Raw genomic sequence first — 18032 nt, 5'->3', positions numbered from 1 at the left:
TACCCCTTTGAGTAATGAGAATAACAAGCCCAAACAATAAGTATCCTGGCTAATTGTTCGTAATCTCATGCTGTAAATAGAAAATCTCTCATGCATTCAATTCATCAAATACCCATTTACCCTCCACCTATTTCCACAAGCTTTTCAGGCAGCTGTGGCTCACCTTAAATTCATGAAGATATCCCACTGTCATGGCAACGTCATGGATATATCCCCGCTCACAAATTTACAAACCACATACGTGTCATCGCCTCATTAATGACTAAACGAAATCCAGAAGTTTGGCGCCGATAAGAGCGAGCGTGGAAATTGAGAGCCTTACAGAAAGCGACGAGCAATCTAATCCCTTATCTTGACTTGCTTAGCAACGTGAAACAAAAGCCGCCATGACAACGGACCAAATCCTTTCAACTAGTCGATGAAAGGCCGCAGCTAAAGCCAAACTTGAAGCCACCCACATCACCTCATTACCATCACGGGACCGCAAATTTAATGGCAAACACTTTGTGGCTCATTATTTGCAATGCAAGTCGCTGCTCATTTGCAGCTCGTGTAACTTTTCATTAAACAAAAAGTGAATTCGGAGCGCATATTTAAACTGGTGCATAATGCACACGGACAGCCATTAACGCTAATGACGTCATGAAACTCAATGCACGCCACAGGGTAGCAAGTTCACCACCCGCCGCCCAGCAAATGGTGCAAAAAGGGCAAGTGGGCCTCCAGAAAATGGGGCACAGACATTATGCCGGTCTCCACTTACTTGCCCTCGGCTGTATGTGCTGAACAGATATTGGAAACTTTCTAACACAGCCCATCTATTACAATAAACGCTACCTTAGGCGGATTCACAACCAGTCGGGTCGATTGGGCAGCTTGCTCCCATCTATTAAATAGTACATACTATAATTAACAGAAATGCGGCTGAAATAACTTAAGTTCTTATCCCATACTTTTGGATTAAGTAATCAGTCTTTCAAGTTCCGAATAAATTGTTGCATATTTTTGTTACATGTTTCATTCAATTAGTTACCTGTAAGTTGTGTTTTAAATTTCCCACGGTATTTGCCAGCCAGTCTAGACCAAAAGCCTTTAGGATTTCCTTTCGGGCCAGGAGTATGCGTGAGTGTTTCCATTTCTTTCATGGCTGCTGGCTGCTAGTCAACTTTATCAGATTGCCAGCAAATCGCCAGTTTTTGACCAGAGCAGCATATGATTTTAATGACCCATGCCACATGCTCTCAACGGCAACTCGCAATTGCAACATTCTCGAAGGTTTGCAGCCAAAAAGCGAAAGGATGCGGAAAAGTACAAAAGGACAGGAACAACTATTGCTGCATAGATTGGCAAAGGGATTCTATTTTGTTGTGGCATTATTGGGTCAACTAAAGCCAGTTCCGAGCGAGGAAATTGTTTTTTCCGTTTTCTGGTCCACGTACGCTGCGTTTTGGTTGAAGCGACTGCAGGGAAAAATGTGGGAAAAATACACACATACACATACATATAGGATCAGATTTTGAAACCGCTTGGCACGATTTCCATTTCACATACTGTTAGTGTGCCAAATGGTTATATATATTATTTACAGCTCAAAACTTTTGTGAGAGACACAATCCAAACACTTGCCCAGCTTTGTGTTGTTTTGGCCAAACGTTTTACGAGCCAGGAATATGGAATATGGAATCGAATCAATTGGCGGAAAGGGATTGGAAATGTGAAATATGGCGAGTTCCCTGTCAAAACATTTAGAACGGCGAATAAAGGTAGCGATTTCAGCTTACTACAAGTGATTTCTGGTACATGAACTTCAGCTTGCCACTTGCCACACCGCCACTAAAAGATAGTCCAAGAAACTTAATTCCCTCGCGAAGTAGCAACATAAACTTGAGTTGAGTTTTCCGAGGTCGGAGGCTATAAGTCCGTCCGCCAGTTCCCCTCAGCGAACTCATTTTCTTGCCGCCACATTTTTGGGGCAATTTTCGCAATGGCTCCCCCCCCTGCAAACTGCAATTACCAGTAAAACCAACTAAGGCGCACCGACAAGTCGAAAAGGAAGTTACTTCAGCATCCTGCTGCTCGCAAAGTCCTTTTCTTCCTGGGCTACTTACAAAGTTTGCGCCAAGTTTGTGCAGTTTGTGTGAATATTTTTGGCGGTACTATTTTGGATAATACTGCGTTGACTGCCAGTTGCGTATTTCAATTTTCGCTCGCTTAATTATATTGGCCAAGCTTTCAGATAAGTTTTACATTGCTAAACTAAAAATAATTCAATTATATACACACCTATCGCATATCGAGCGATTTTACTTCTATTTCAGGACATCGTTACTCCGGTAACACTTTTCATTGCAATTATCCCACTTTAGCGTTGTGATGGCAACAATCAGAAAAGGATATGCCATCACAGCCGCCACCGCACCGATGGGCTTATCCGTTTGATGATTTTCCATTTAATTCATAAATATTTGATGGCATCCACAATTGAAGTCCTGCATCATTCAGTGCCCATCAAAGCGAATCGGCGTTGAAACTGACAGAGAGAATGGAAAGTGGAGTTCCCAAAAGGAAAGCAGGCAAAAACAATTGGCAACATTCCCATCATCATCATCATCATCATCATCGTCGTCGTAGTCGTCATGGCATGCAGGCAAAATAAATTTTAAATTATAATCAATAATGTACGCTGGACTTTCGGTTGCGGAAATCATGAGTGAAAAAATCACCGATTGCTGGAGTGCTGCGGTGATCAACTCAAATGGCATTGATGAAATTGGAAACTTCCATGTGCATTTATTTATGAAAGTTACATGTGGCTCAGACATCTGCTGAGCGAATTGCTGTGAAAGAATTTTGCGGTCAACCAACGTACGTAAATCAAACGATTGAAATCACATGTCCTCTTAAATACATTAATTATTGTTTATTTAAAACGGAATGCATGCTGCTTTTCAAACACAACGCCTTGATAGTGATTTTATCTTTTACATACTTTTATGAAATTCAAGTTTAATCCTGCACGACAAGCGCCAACTTTTTGAGGCCTAGAGCCACAATGGAACTATGGACCAGTTGACAACGTGTTGGTCCCCAAATCGAGCCACTCGGCAATTGTGGGCCAAAAAAAAACAACACAATGCAGAAATGCGCAAAAATAAAAAGTAAGCGAAAAGAAAGGCCACAACAATTGGGAAACTGCACCGGCTTTCCCTTGTTTCTGTTTCACTTTTGCTGCACTCTGTGGATATTTTTAATTAAACCGCGCGACAATTTGACATCAATATCGAAATTAAGATCTTGTGCAGGCCGTACAACACTTCGCCACAACGGAGCAAAAAGTAATAAAATGCGCAAAAAAAAACAGCTCCAAAATGAAGGGAAAATTTTCAGGGGGACAACTTGAGTTCTTCAGTGAGTGCGAGGGAAACAACAACTTCCGTCACATGGAAAAGCGCATATACGGTACAACAAATATTCGTTACACTCGCACCGAACTTTTGCTAGGGAGAAACCGAAGTAAAAGGGTATTGCAGGCATTTCAAATGTCTGAAACACATTATTATTAAAATTTCGTGTCTTTGCAATACAATGAATATAAATCTTTACCAGTGCCCTAGGGCATTTTCAATAAAATAATAATAGTAATTTTCGTAAGTATGTTTAGCTGTTGGCACATTTAGCTCCGAATATGTTAGAAATTATGTACAACATTCTCCTCGATTTCCGCAGAGCATCACAAACCTACATTTACCCACAACTTGGGCCGCATTTCAGTTGGGTTTTGTCGTTTTCAATTTGCTTTCGTCCTGCGTCCTGCGTCCTTCGCTCGCTTATTGCTCCTGTTTATGTGCAAATCGTCGGCTGGGGGCGCAATGTGTGTGGCTGTGTGTGTGTGGGCGTGGCCGTGCCGGATATTGATGTGTTATATGCGATGTTGTGACTGCAATATATCTGCCAAATGACTGTCGATGCCTCGATGACTTGAACCAAACGGCAGCGGCACCCCGGAAAAAAAAAGGAGATAAAGGTCCTCGCACGAGGCAGCGGATGCAGGGGCAATAAAATTGTCGGTTCGCAGGACTCGAGATGGGGAAATAATTGCGGCCCCTGAAAGTGTTGCCATAAAAATGCAAATGCCAAATGCCGCAAAGTTGCGAATGAAACGGTCCCGGGAAACAAATAATAATGAAACCCTTGACAGCGGCAACATAAATCCGATCTGGCATATATACATATGTATAACAAATGGCCAAATGAAGAGTTGAAAGGCAAACAAATCGAACAATGGTATAAATAACACACCATTTTCCAACCAATATCCGCTTTCTGGACTTTAAAACATTCACGAGTGGAAATTCGAGGCTGCCATATAATGTTATATTTCACTTCGAAGCTTTCAAATCGCCATTAAAAATTCGGAAATTTGTATCTATGATAAAGTGGCAACAGCTGTCAGCCCCATAAAAAAAAGTGGTATAAATCCTCCAATGTGTCGATTACAGTTTATGAGACTATAGAAACTAACGAATTTATCGAATTAAATTTTGTTTCAAATTGTTGAAAGTTATCTTTTACTAATGATGTTTTAATGAAAGTTTATCTTTTAGCCTTTAAATGGCCAAATCCCATTCAACTTAAACATAATTGTAAATTAATTAATAAAAGAGCTTAGCTGTTCGAAAACTGAAGTTGATGGCGTAGTTCTGGGTTTATTTTTCTTTCAGAAAACACCATTGTATTTGTCTCACAAGTTTTTCTTTCTAGCTCAACAACTTTGATAACTTTATGCATCTTTATCATCATAAACAAAAGATATTTCATCTTCTCATCCAAAGTTAGAGTGCGCCGCTTGTTTATGTAAAGTTCCTAATTAAATGAAGTCACTAGAAGTCCCAAGGATGGCATATCAACAAAAAGGATATGCTGCTACCAACCAAGGTTTGAAATTAAATAATTATGTTATTAGTTCTTAGACATTAAAACTGTATGCACATTCGGACTTCTGAAATCTCCTGTATCAGTGAAGAAATGTAATTCCTGTTTTTAAATGTAAGCCAGATGGTTGAGAAAATGGCGAGAGGGGCGTATGGATTGCAGTTTTGTTACATAATAGCTAAAAGTTTGCCAAAGCGAAGTTTTTGTATCTCAGCTGCGTTCATGTATCCGTATATATTGCAAGAGTATCTAGTTTTGAATGCAATCAGAACTCTCTGTATGTGTGTTTTCCTTCATCTAATTGCAGTTGGAAATTGTTGGGAGGCTTTTAAAGTTTTTAATTGAATTTCGCTTATGGCCCCGTCTTGGCTTTAATTGAAAACACTCGTTCAAATGTATCGTTTTCCGTTTTAAGTTTTCTCTCTTGCAGTTTGTTTGGTTTGGCAAATGTGCCAAAAGCGAAATAATACAACTTTTCGCTCTTTGTGTGTATCAAATAACAATTACCGGGGCAAATGGCAAAAAAATATAAGAATACATTTTCTTCACAAATTCTTCCCCCTTTAGCATATTTATATTTGCTTTATGCCATTTGCCCTCGTCCTGAGTTGTCCTTGAGGAGAGCTTAGCAAGGAAATATGAGAAAATTTGCACAAAGCTTTTCGCAATAATGCCCGGGGACTCGAAAAAGACAATCACCTGGTTGTCAACGGTTAAATGAGGTTTGCAGGTGGGGGCTGCCGAGGGTTAAGTGTTGTTATCATCTGTTTATTGAAATTTCGTATCAAATGTTCGATTTCTGTCGTAGAGACAATCCATATTGAATCCATATGGAATTGCGAAGGATTCCCAATCAATAGGGTAAACAAAGTGGGAGATTAAATTTAAAGAAGTGGGTGGATACTCGTATTTGAGAAAGTTGTTTCATTAATGTGAAGCAGACTGAGCTATGCTCATGCTAGGGAAGTTTTAAAAATATATATATAGAACATATGAACTCTCCAAGAAAAATTTGAACAAGTGTTTTGTTTTCGGTGCAAGATGAACGAGCCCGAAAACAAAAAGCGTTGAACTGGATGAAATGATGGTATAATTACTTTATATTTATATAGCTTTTTTATATTACTTTATTATTATTATATATTTAATTTGCATTAACGTTAAATTGTTTTCCATTGCTAACTTTTAGTCATTTCAAGTCGGCTGAAAGGTGCAAGTGTTACTCCTGCTGCAAATACAAAATTAAAATGAAACTTTCCTCAATTGTTTGCTTAATTTTTGCATTACTTGGTTGTGTTTCAGCTTTGAAGAACCGTGAGTATTTCATATTTATCCATAATAAATCAATTAACTGCTATTACCTTATTGTTATTTAGCTGTTTGTGGTGTAAAATATCGAGGTGTAGGTCTATGCAAAATGTTAATCACGAAAATAGTTTACATACCCAGTGAAAACAAATGCAAGACTGTGCACATTGGTGGATGTTCGGCCGAAGGAACTTTCTTCAAAAGCATCAAGGAATGTGAAGCGAAATGCAAGGAATAATAACACTATGACTTAAAGTCCTAAAATAAAGGAGTCTTTCAAGAATGAACAATCGTTTATGTAATTTTTACAAAAATAAATAATAATGTGTACTTGAGGTATAGTTTCTTTCGAAAAGTTTCTATAATTCGATTAAGCACTGTTACTAAATTCATTTTTATAAATAGTTTGCAAGGGTTAAAGTCATAGAGCTAATACCACTCATAATCCAATTAGTTCCAGATTTTAAGGTAATACAGACACAATACAAAAAAAGTTTTTCATTTAGATGAAAACATTTTCGTTAAGAAACACTTCCTAAATGGATAGTTTTGTAAGGTTTTACCTAATTGTATCCATACTTGGCTGTGTTGCAGCTTTAAAAGATCGTGAGTATACAAAAAAGTATTTCAAGTTTAATATTAACATCTTGTTATCTGAAATAACTGCATTTTTAGCCAGCTGTGCTTTTGAGCTGTTTGGCCAAGGTGCTTGCAACACTTTGATAACTCGAATTGGCTATTCACGTTGGGAAAACATGTGTACTTCAAAGCGCTTTATTGCATGCGACACCGATGGAACATCCTTTGAGAGCATCAAGGAATGCGAGGATAAATGCAAAGAGTAGTATTATGGCAATGAAATAAAATAAAAACAGTATAAAGAATGCCAATAAGTCACAGCGAGCTGGTTTGTTCTGTCACCGATTAAAGTTTTAAAGTGACTCCCTGTTATTGTTTTCCTACAATCAGCGAAAAGAGATTTAAAGAGTTTCCAAAACTTTTCCTATTTGCCAGCAAGTCTGTTGGCTTTCCGCCCACCGCTCCCTACACCCGTTTTCGCGATTTTTGTATTCATATTTCGTTTTTTAGAAAACTTATGCCCAGGGCAAAACTAAAGCCATGAAAGCATAATGACAACCCCGACGACAAGTGCGCGTAATGGCTGCAAAAGAACAAAGTTGAGGAGTGGAAGAAATGGCAGCAGGACGATACGAAGGATGAAGGACGAAACAGGGTGAAATAAAACTTGGTAGACAATTAGCAACGGGGTGCCAAAGTGCAATTCGCGTTATCCAGTTGTGCTAGGTAATTATATTAAAATATATTCCTAAATAATACTTAATTTATATATATATTTTTACATATTATTGAAATTTAAAGTACGCTTTTGATGAATTGTATCTTGACTTTACAAATAATGGAATTTATAGACACTGCTGCAAAGATTTTTTCTTGTGCACCCGTTCGAAATGGTGGCATCAACAACATTAATTAGATTGAAATGCCTACAAATCATTTTGGAACGGCACCCGAGTGGCAGCATCCGGATTTGGGGGCAAGAAGCTCGGTAAGCTCACACATTATTCACACGCCTGGAAACGCGCACAATTTCCCGCCATTTCCCCAAATGCAAATTGCGCACAAGGCAAACAACACGGGAAAAACAAAAACCAGCGAAATAAAAATCGGTACAAGCCCTCAAGCAATTTAAAGCAGTGCCGAGCAGGGATAAAGCCATCGAAATCAGTACGAAAATAAAACAACAAGAAAAAGGACGAGGTCCGTCCCGAAACAATTACAAAACTATAAGCCTCCAAAGGATTGGCGCCGCAAATAAACAACAAATGCAAAACCAAAGGGCAGGGGAATCCCCCAGAGATGCCCTCACAAATTGCACGTTATCAGCTGTGGGATCGACTTTGGTGTTTCCCTGAAATAAGCGCATCTTAATTGGGTTCTCACACCCAGGAAGCCACATATCCACGCAACGCGGAGCAACTTCCTCTGGATTGAGCCAACCAAATCTGTGGCCAGCATAATTAAAGAGTGCCATGAGTAATGGCCCTTGGCGAGGAAGCGAACTCACAAAGCTCGTGGTAATTACAAAATAAGTCCTTTCCCGTGTGGGAGCAATGAGAGGACTTACAGGACTTGCAGGACTCCCAAGGTCCAGCTAAGTCGAGTGGTCAGTGCTGGAAGCCCCAAAGTAACTAAAATCGCAAATGAAGAAATAGCTTAGGTGGTGAGAAAAGTCTTTAAAATTGCCCAAAGTTATGCTACAGTATTTATCAAGCACTTGAAGTTTACAGATTGCTTTAAGTTTTAAACACTATAAAAAACAAGAGAGATCGCTGTAGTGGAGTTCCCCGACTATTGGATACCCGTTACTCAGCAAGCATTCAACATTCCTCTTAGCCTACTTACAGAAATTGACAAACAAAATTAAAAATTGACATACAGACGGAAAGACAGACGAACGGACATGGCCAGATCGACTCGTCTATTGATCCTGATCTAGAATATGTATATTCTGTTTGTAACATACTTTACAACGAATCTAGTATACCCTTTAACTCTACGAGTAAGGGGTATAAAAATGGCAAAGACATTTTGCAGGCCGCAATTAAGGCGAACAATTACTCACAGCTTGCTGGCAGGCGAAGCGTTTTCAGTAAGGAAAACAGAAGAAAAATAATGCGCCCTCCGCGATTTTCCCCCACTGCACGACACATTCGATAAATAAAAAGGGGAATTTCGCTTTCAGCTCAACACTTGGCGAGGAAACACTTGCACTCCTTTTCGTAAGGACGAGGCTGAGCTGAGGCCTCCTTTCGGCGAAAGCCACGCTTACGGCCCTTTGTTTTTGGCCCTTTTTGCTAAGGCGCGCCGCAAAATGGCTTAATCATGGCTCGTAAATCTTTGATGTTTCATTTGTGCCAAAACGCTAAGCGATTTTTAAAACGCCCGACGGCTGACTAGAGCCATAAATTATGGGATCAGAATGCGGCTATTTGTGTTTGTTACATTACATCAACGCTACAGCATTCGCATTAAGCTTGGGAAAAGTCCATCTAAAAACCTCTGCAGTTCCCCAATCGAATTCGATTCAATTTGGCCCAAAACAAAAAAAAATAAAAATGCACAAGTTTCACTTGATTTCAGCTCCCCTTTGGCAAAGGCCAAAAAAGCGCAAGGCAAGCCGAGCCAAAAGGAAAGCATATCGGAGTGGAAAATGCTGCATAGAGCAGCAAATATCTAGAATAAATTGAATATAAATACGAAATCAAATCGAATTCTATTCGACTTGCAGCACTCACTCGCCTTCTTCGCCCCGTGATTCCCCACAGTTGATTGAAAAGGATTATGGCAAGTGGTTTTTCCCCAACTTCATCCACTACGCCGGAGTTGCTGACTTGTTGTAATTCCGATCTTTAGTAATTGGCCCTGCGGGGAAAACTGGGAAAGCTGGGAAAACAACATCAGCCAGCTGCCAATTCGCTGGCGAGTGCAGGAGCACTTCAAGTGCATTCCAATTAAGTGCGCTGGGCAACAGTAAAAGCTTTCTATCGCCACTAATTTTCCCGCTTTTCTCGCACTTTTCCCGCCAATCCGCAAGTGTCGCTATAGCGCTTTTCCTGCTTTTGGCTAGGCGCACCAATGGCAGTGTGGTCAGCTTAATTACGACTCCCATAATCGGTTTACTAAGCCAAGAGCACTGGTTGTAATGGGATTACAATTGGGCAGCAGCATTTGCCAGTGCGAAAGTGTGGTAAGTATATTTATGCAACCTTTGAACTGTCTGCACCAGCAAATTTATATTAAAAGTTTTATAATATCAAGTATACGACTTGTGGGACATGATCCTTACATTACTTAAATATCCGCTCTTTAAAGCCGCCTGCTGAAAGTCATGCAGATGTGCTTCTTATCACAGCCACGGCTCCAAAAGGTTTGACCTCCAGCGAGTGAAGTCCTTTTTTGCCTGTCCGAAAATGGTTGGCCTGGTTCGTCCTTTACAGCCTCGACCGACTGTCAAACGCACTTGGAGGTCGGCTTGGAAAGCCGCCAGTTGTTTGGTTTTTCCAACAGAGCCGTAAAGTTACGCAATCGGAGAAAACTCCGGGCACAAAGTTACAATTGCAGGCGGCGACTGTGCGGATGTGGATGCAGTGGACCGAAGTTGGCCAACTCTTTGACTGATTAGATGGCCATCGAGGGGACAGTTTAAACTTTAAACTTGTCCCCATCGCAAAAACAATGAAAAATGCATGCAAGTGCACTTTGATTTGTTGCTCTGCGAAGCGAACTATTTCGTAAAAATCGCCAATAAAGTTGAGAGCGGAAATGTGGTTACTCGTGTCATTTTTCTTTTTACCTGCAAAACCAGCGGAATATTTGAAAAATGCGACTTTTTTCGTTTAAAGAATGCCAATAAAGTTTACGTGGGGAAATAGTTTTTATCGTTTTTATAAACTAATTTAAAGAGGGAATTTAGTTGATGTGATGACTAAGCTTACTTTTAGATAGCTTACGGGCAGAGTTGTGCACATCTGGGATGCAGAAAACAGTGTTGCCACCCAAAAGTAGTACTCAACTTTATAGTAACCATCCAAAAAATAAGTAGAACAACAATGCAAACAATTTATGCCCACACGTAAAAGTGTATGTAAAAACGTAAGGCAGTAAAATCCAGTCAGTAGTAAAAAGTAGTTTATTTAAGTAGCAAAGCGCGAAAAATGTGTTTTTTTTTTTACGAAGAGAGGTCGTAAATGATCCAGTATTCAAGCACCGTGTATTTGCATGTGTGTGAGTGTGTCAGCCTTTCACTGCTGTTTGCTTATTTAAGTCGTTTGCAATTTCTGCACTTTTCTTTGCACAGTCGACGCATAAAAAATAACACACAAATGCAGCAGCACACACAGTGAGAAATTTTGTTAAATACAGTAAGAAACTTTAAGGATATATGAAATCAAGTATGTATGTACTTTACAAACGACTGTTGTTAGTCATATGCATTTCAAATTGTATTGCCCACTTTTCCCCCAGTGTATGAGAGCTCTGTGTTTGTTCATATGAATTCCCTTTATAACTGAGTAACTTCGCTGCCAACTTTTGCAATTACCAAACTCACACACACACGCAGACATATGGTAAATTGTACTATTTAATTTGGTTACAACAAGATGGCTGGCGAGCCTTTAACGGCTTTAACTGACAGTTCGGATCAAGATGGCTGCCGTAGCTCTTCCCTCTTTCTTCACAGGCACTTCCACTTCCGGTGTGTATGTGTGTGTTGTCAATCTGAAAAAGGAAAGTGGGCGGGGAAAGCGGACGGAAGCACGAGCAGGTTGGCCCCTGGCGAATTGTGCCCACTAAAATGCTATTTTTCACTCTATTCGAGCGGAAGTTGAGCGACAGCCGCACGCCCAAAAAGCGGCGACTGCAGCAGCATCAAGCAGCTCAACAGCGATGGAAAGGGGGGAAAGGGGAGAAGGTTGGGGAAGTGGGAAGAAAGGGGAGAAAGTGTAGGGTAAGGAGCACCCACTGCGGAACCAAAGGCAACCGGATGTTTAGCATGCACTCGGATAAAAGCTGGTCACAAATATCACGTATACGCCGTGTGCGCAGCGCCTCAATTTACTCAACTTTGTTGTGTATTTGAGTGTGAAACTTCTAATAAAAAATAAAAAATATAAGATATTTTACTGCAACGAACCACATTCCCAAGGTTAAGCTTAAGCTAATATCCATTTATTTTTGGACAAGAAGAGCATTTTCCTCAGTATAGCAATGCACACCCACAACATCGCTGAAAACAAGGACTACACACACACTCAAGTTGTTGAGGCAAGAGAAAGGATCAGAAAAATGGGGAGCCAGGACGAAGAAAGGAAGTTCAAACGCCGTCGAGGCGACAACAATTGTGCATTTGAATGCCGCTCTGGGACTCAGCATATTTCGCTGTGGGCTTCTGTCAGGCATCCGAAAAAGTTCGAAAACAAAACTATGCCAAAACAGGGCAAAAAAAAAAAAAAAACGTAAGAAAGCAGATGCACACATAAAAATGTCAACACATTCAGATCCGCTCAAGGGACTGCAGTGGTTTTTGAATTTTTAGAGTTCGCTGCTGCCAAAAATGGTGGAAAATGTGGCCTTAAATCGAGAATATTTGACAAAAATTGAATCTTTTTGGGTGGATTTCATTTAAGCAAATGCGTGAACTCCATAAATAATAAATTAAAAGGTAAGATGACTGCGCCCACTTTAATTGCTCTTGCCCACAAGTGTTGCCACGTCGAATAACCTTTGCCTACATTGTTCGGCTCGTTTCAGGACACTTTGTGGCCTAATTAATAGGGAAGGCACCTGACCAGGTCCTTGGGACGAGGCCCTCAGGACACGCACGTAAAGCACATAAACAAATTGCAAAAGTTATTAAAAACAAACACTATGGAGGTGGAACAAAAGCAAAAACTACGCACACGCGCACTTTTTATGGCCCACCATTCGGATGGGAATAAAACGAAGGACCAAGGAGGCAGGACTTAGCAGCATATCCCCACCCCATTTTGGCCAGCGGCCAAAACACACATCAATGGGATGTAATCTCCTGAAGCAATGGGTATACTGAAAAGGTTAAGCGGATGTGTGTTTGAAAATATCATTTAAGGAGAGGCAACATATTTATAGGAACTAGGAACAGCCACACAAAATAGAGTGAAAATATTTATGCAAGCATATATTTTAAACATTCGAACTGATTTCAAATTGGGAAACTCAACTCCACTCTGGATGCATTCCAGAGCAACTGACGATTCCCCAAATAGAAAGGCTGCCTCAGTAAAGGAGCAGCATCCCAAATGAAAAGCCCCAAGGTGGAAGAAGAAGCTGCAGTTTGCAGCACACATTTCAGATGCGTTCGCATCCGCCGCTCCTGAATTTCCCACAGCGATGGCGCCCAGCAACCCACCAACTCCCTGAACCTAATGCCTGAAGGCTGCCAAGTCATGTTTGCATGACGAAGTTTTCCTCAAACCATTTGGGCTAATATTTTAAGTTGGGGCGAAGCTGGCAGTGATTTGTAACCTTTGATGATGCGGCGGGTTAAGCGAACAGCGGGGTATCCAGGGGTTAAGGCAACGAGGCAACCAGGCAGCCAGGGAGCCGCAGTTGGTAGTCGGAAATTAGCGCTAATCTATGTAATTCCAAGAGTATTAAGGATGGCTCTCAAGTGGCTAAAAATGGGGAAAGAGCCGGAATAATTGTTAAAGTGCCTGAGCTGCCAATTCCAGTCGCTTTAAGCTACTCAATCCTTGCTCGACCTCCAGTTCATTTATGAAAACGACTGCTCCCTATTTCTCTAAAAAATCTTTAAAAAGTGAAAAACATTATTTTTAAGAAGTGAAAAACATTAAATAATATGTAATATCCTTTTCCTTTAATGTCTTACTATTTGAAATTATACAAATGAACCCAATTCGAAATTAGTAGTTTCATTGCTAATGAAATCCGAGCAGCAGTATGAACATAACTCGGAGATCTATTTCCAATCGCCTTATGTTGCTTTCCTTCGATGAGAAACTGAAAGAGGCATATTGTATGCTGCCAACCCTGTTTTTCCATTTTCCTGCCGATTGTCCTCCTGCACAAGGGCCACACAGCAGAGCCCTAACTCCTGATCCCAATCCCATCTCCTGCTGGTCACTTCTGCACCAACAATGCGTTTGGCTCAGGGACGTTTAACTCTTTGGTTATCCGTTTTAAAAGAAGGGGTATCCACAGTCAGCAAGGGTATGATGAACTAGAAAATATGAGGGATATATCATAAAAAAATTCTCCTTCTAAATGGTTCTAAAAAATAGGGTTTAATATAATCCAACACGCTATTATTACGAAGCGTATTTAATGGTATACGTTTTTTATGCCCTTCCAAGCCTCTTGCAAAAACAAGCAACCCCAAAAAGCTGGGGTAGCAACCAAAACTTGTTGGTATTCATTATTTGGGCCTGTGTGCCTGTGTTCAGGAACCAGTCCTTGTCAGGAATAAAGGATGCTGGGTGGGGCTGCCTGGGTGTTTTGTGGCGTCATCTGGTTAAACACACAACTGGTGAATGGAGTCGCAAAAACAGAGGGAAAACATTGTGCAACCCGAAGAGCCAGAAACAGAGAGCCCTAAAAGCCACTCGCATATTTTCACCCAAGTTAATTTGGGAGTGGGTAAATCTTGGGACTGCCGGACGTGATGGAAAACCCGGAAAGTTGGCTGGACTCTGGTCAATGTCGCACACAAAGTTGCCAAGTTGAACTCCGCCCCAGCCGGTCGACTTTTGGCCAAGAAAACACGAAAGTTGATCAAGAACTAAGTTTACCTCGATGAGGTGCTGCAACAAACAATTTCTTGCCACCCCCAAGGACACTTGAAAAAAGGGTTCAACTAATTTACTAACCTATTTCAAAATGCTTAAATGTGATTAAACAAATAATATCAGAATAAAATATAGTATTCTATATTATCTTAAGTTTCTTACTTAGCTCAAATATATGAATAAATGTAGATATTTCCCAGTGCCTTCGACCACAATAATCCTATAGACAATAACTAATTTTCACCCGGCACACGTCAAAGTTGCTCCATCAGCGTTTTTAGTTTCCTTGCGAGCGGCTCCAAGTTTTTGCGACAACTTTGTGCCTGCTCTGCATTGTTGGCTGCAGTTTGAGAGCCACTTTGCCGACTCCTTTTGCTCCTGTGAGGCTTCGTTTTCCATCTATTGCTTCGCCTCTCGACTTCCGAGAGCAAAGCTCGAACTTTCGCAAATTCCTTGTAAGAAGTCGAGATGGGCATGGTCTTTTACGTAATTAGTTGGGGCAAGTTGAGCAAATTAAACTGAGGAAAGAAGCATAAGGATATTGGCGACACAGGAGGATATCACCTGAACAAAGAATTGATTTAATTAAATAGCAGATTTAGTTCTACACACTATTTGCTGGAAAATGACTTCCACACTACATACTAGCTAATTAATCACGGAATTCACAGAATCTTCCATGTAAATGCTGCTGTCAAAGGTCAGAAGCACCGAAATCTCGGTCGGGAGCATTGTCAATCCCGCTGCCGGCCACATTTGCCAGTTGGTCAAGTTGAAAGGTCCTCGCAGCCACACGCCCACTCCATCACAGACATCATAGCTATCCACATCGCCGCCCTTCAATCATGTTTTGGAGCTTGTTCGAACGCCTGCCAACAGCTCGCCCGCAAATTTCATTCAATTTGCAAAAACACAAAACCGACACCGAACCGATACTGAAACTGAACCCAGAACGCACTGATTTTTGAAAACAGGAATGTGGGCGGGTGGGCGTGGGCAGGGTCAAATTGATGAACACGACCGAAGTTGGTTGGCTCGTTGCTACATTTTGTGCCGAAACAATGGAGAAAAGCACACACATTTTCATGTTTTTCGAAAGTCCTCAATCAAAATGCGTCGGCAAAGTTTTAATGCATGCGCTGCCTACCACACGGTGTTTCTCTAAATATACGAAGAAAATGTAAAAAAATAAAAACCAGGGGAAAAAAACTATGCCGGATGAAGTTTTTAAGTGACGAAATGAGGGGGCGTGGCAAGCTGGCGCCTGCCACACGGCTTGATAAATGATGTGTCGAAAATAAATGATTATGCTTTCAGGGGGAATCCCCGCAAAAGTTTTTTCTGGTTTTACATTTTGCCACTTTACTGCTTTCCTGCTTTTCTCCTTTTGCTAAAATTTCGTCCTGTTTTAAGCTGTTTTCTCCGCAAAAGTTGATGTACTATAAGTTCATCTATTTGCATGCCTCATTTGCCATATTGATTTTGTTTATTTTTTTTCTTTGGTTTTGCTTTGCTTTTCACTTTTGTACTTTTTCTCGTGTAAATGGGGGTAGAACATTTGTTGCCATTAAAAGCGGCTTAAGATTTACATTTTTATTTTGGTAATTTGGGGATGAAAAGTTAGGATTAAATGATGTGAAATCCATTTGCCGAGAAAGTGCTCCACGAAGCCATTTTAAAGATGAAACTTTAACACGCAGGAAAACAAATTGCAATTGTACTTGTGTGTAAACAGTTTTTACTGGACCATTGGCCAACGCTATTAATAAGAATTTTGTAACACAGGTTAGATCATCGCCACTCTCCTCCACTCTGTAGTCTACTCCTTGCTGGGCTTATCACCCGATCCTTCGGCGGCCGTCACCAGAGAAGCCGACGATGTTGTTGGACGCAGTACCACGCTATTGTCGCTGCTCTCACTGCTCGAATCACCCACATTCAGATCGCTGCTGAGAGATTCGGCGGGCGGCGGAGGAGCTGCGGCAACTGGAACTGGTGGCACCAAATTTGTAGTCCCAATGCAGATGCGTTTGGAGGGCGGCGGAGCCACATGACCTAGTCGGGCGTTGGAGAGAGTTGTGCCGGGGGAGACGGGCTCGAATGCCATCAGTTCTCCGAAGTAGACGTGCTGGATCACGGGAAACTTTGAGAGGATCTGTGGATAACTCATGGTAGTTAGCAAGTATAACTTGGTTTCCTATTTAAGCATACAACATATTCATAGTACTGACTAAAGTTTACTTCTTACCTCCTTTTGGTACATTTTAACCAGACCCGCGTTGATCTTTGCCCATGAGGGCACATCAGTTATGCTCCACAGCTGGTTGGAGTGCTCGCCAAAGTGTCCAGTCTTGACCTTGCAGATGTAGTCGATGCAACTAATGAACATGAACTGATCCCTGTAATCGGTGATGATCTGCTCGTCCACGAACTTTGAGGGATCAAAGGGGCTCTTAACTGAAAGGGAGCGATTTAGAGAAGAAACCTTAAAGAGATCCCATGCCATTGCTTACCCGCCAGCTGTGCGCTGCCCCAGATGAAGGGCACGAACTGGAAGTCGTCTAGGGACCAGACTCCTTGGCTTCCAGCGGGTTCCATGTTGTACGTGCGCTGCAGCTGCCTGGCGAACTCGAGGTACCGATTGAAGAGTCTCAGTGCAGCACTTACGATGTCCTGTTCCTGCAAAATCTCGGCTTTGAACAGGGAGCACAGGAAGAAGAGAAAGGACAGCTCGTGACCGGTTCCGTAGTCGATCCTGGTGGCATTCCCAAAGGACTCAATGAGATACTGCTCCAGTTCGACTTGGTAGCGCTTCTTGGCGTCTGGCAGCAACTGTCCTAGGAGTTCGGGTAACTGCTCCCGCATTTCCTGCGCCCAATCCCTGTAGGCCTTGTTCCCGAACCGCTGAGGCTGCTCCAGCGGTGGATGTTGCTCCACCAACTTCTCCAGGGCATCGAAGAGTCGCAGCAGCTTCTTAAGCACTTCCGACTCGAACATCTCGTCTGTGGTTTTAATGCCCTGAATGGCCGAACTGGTGCCATTAATATATCCAATCAAATCGTGGAAGGCGCGGGATCTTTGCCAAATGGCCATGTCGCCCAGATTTTGCACCCTCTTTGCAATTGCCGGCAGTTTGCCTGCAATGTAAGTGGTTAATTATGTTTCGTATCTTTAGAAATTCATTTAGCTCACCTGCTGCTTGATTAACGGCACTCGCCATTATGGTAGTATCGTTATTTAACTTCAATTTAAAGCTATTTTGATCAGGAGTTACGTTTTGTTTGTTATTTTGGGTGCATCTTCTTCATTTTCTACGCAGCGCAATAGTGACATCACTAAGTATGACCGTTCCTATGCGCCGCCAATTCATAAAGTGGTTCACACTGTGCAGCTGCAGAAAATTAGTATAATTAATCGATTCTGGGT

The 18032-nt window shown here is 41.5% G+C and overlaps 3 protein-coding genes across 3 annotated transcripts; 2 read left to right on the top strand and 1 right to left on the bottom strand.

The window, feature by feature from the left end:
• Positions 1-6114: 6114 nt before the first annotated feature.
• LOC26536442 (trypsin inhibitor) lies at positions 6115-6527 on the top strand. Its single transcript, XM_015199252.2, has 2 exons — positions 6115-6246; positions 6309-6527. The coding sequence occupies exons 1-2, from the start codon at positions 6180-6182 to the stop codon at positions 6476-6478; spliced, it is 237 nt and encodes a 78-aa protein (XP_015054738.1). The 5' UTR covers positions 6115-6179; the 3' UTR covers positions 6479-6527.
• A 204-nt stretch (positions 6528-6731) lies between these two features.
• LOC26534787 lies at positions 6732-7181 on the top strand. The gene is made up of 2 exons (XM_015199064.2): positions 6732-6846; positions 6916-7181. Exons 1-2 carry the CDS (start codon positions 6780-6782, stop codon positions 7083-7085), a joined length of 237 nt encoding a protein of 78 aa, XP_015054550.1. The 5' UTR covers positions 6732-6779; the 3' UTR covers positions 7086-7181.
• Positions 7182-16321: 9140 nt separating this feature from the next.
• Positions 16322-17956, bottom strand: LOC6526715 (serine/threonine-protein phosphatase 2A activator). Its single transcript, XM_002087782.3, has 4 exons — positions 17799-17956; positions 17120-17743; positions 16855-17063; positions 16322-16761 (listed from the first exon to the last, which is right to left on the bottom strand). Exons 1-4 carry the CDS (start codon positions 17824-17826, stop codon positions 16426-16428), a joined length of 1197 nt encoding a protein of 398 aa, XP_002087818.1. The 5' UTR covers positions 17827-17956; the 3' UTR covers positions 16322-16425.
• Between the last annotated feature and the right edge of the window lie 76 nt (positions 17957-18032).

This window comes from Drosophila yakuba, chromosome 2L (assembly GCF_016746365.2).
Source record: "Drosophila yakuba strain Tai18E2 chromosome 2L, Prin_Dyak_Tai18E2_2.1, whole genome shotgun sequence".
Taxonomy (NCBI): domain Eukaryota; kingdom Metazoa; phylum Arthropoda; class Insecta; order Diptera; family Drosophilidae; genus Drosophila; species Drosophila yakuba.
This window is presented reverse-complemented; position numbering and strand designations above follow the sequence as displayed.

Bases quoted from the DNA above. Each gene is read 5' to 3' on its own strand.
- LOC26536442 (XM_015199252.2), top strand. From the start codon at position 6,180: ATGAAACTTTCCTCAATTGTTTGCTTAATTTTTGCATTACTTGGTTGT. The intron at 6,247-6,308 runs GTGAGTATTTCA...ATTGTTATTTAG, and splicing joins TGTTTCAGCTTTGAAGAACC to CTGTTTGTGGTGTAAAATAT.
- LOC26534787 (XM_015199064.2), top strand. From the start codon at position 6,780: ATGGATAGTTTTGTAAGGTTTTACCTAATTGTATCCATACTTGGCTGT. The intron at 6,847-6,915 runs GTGAGTATACAA...CTGCATTTTTAG, and splicing joins TGTTGCAGCTTTAAAAGATC to CCAGCTGTGCTTTTGAGCTG.
- LOC6526715 (XM_002087782.3), bottom strand. From the start codon at position 17,826: ATGGCGAGTGCCGTTAATCAAGCAGCAG. The intron at 17,744-17,798 runs GTGAGCTAAATG...CTTACATTGCAG, and splicing joins TGCCGTTAATCAAGCAGCAG to GCAAACTGCCGGCAATTGCA. The intron at 16,762-16,854 runs GTAAGAAGTAAA...AGTTATCCACAG, and splicing joins TTAAAATGTACCAAAAGGAG to ATCCTCTCAAAGTTTCCCGT.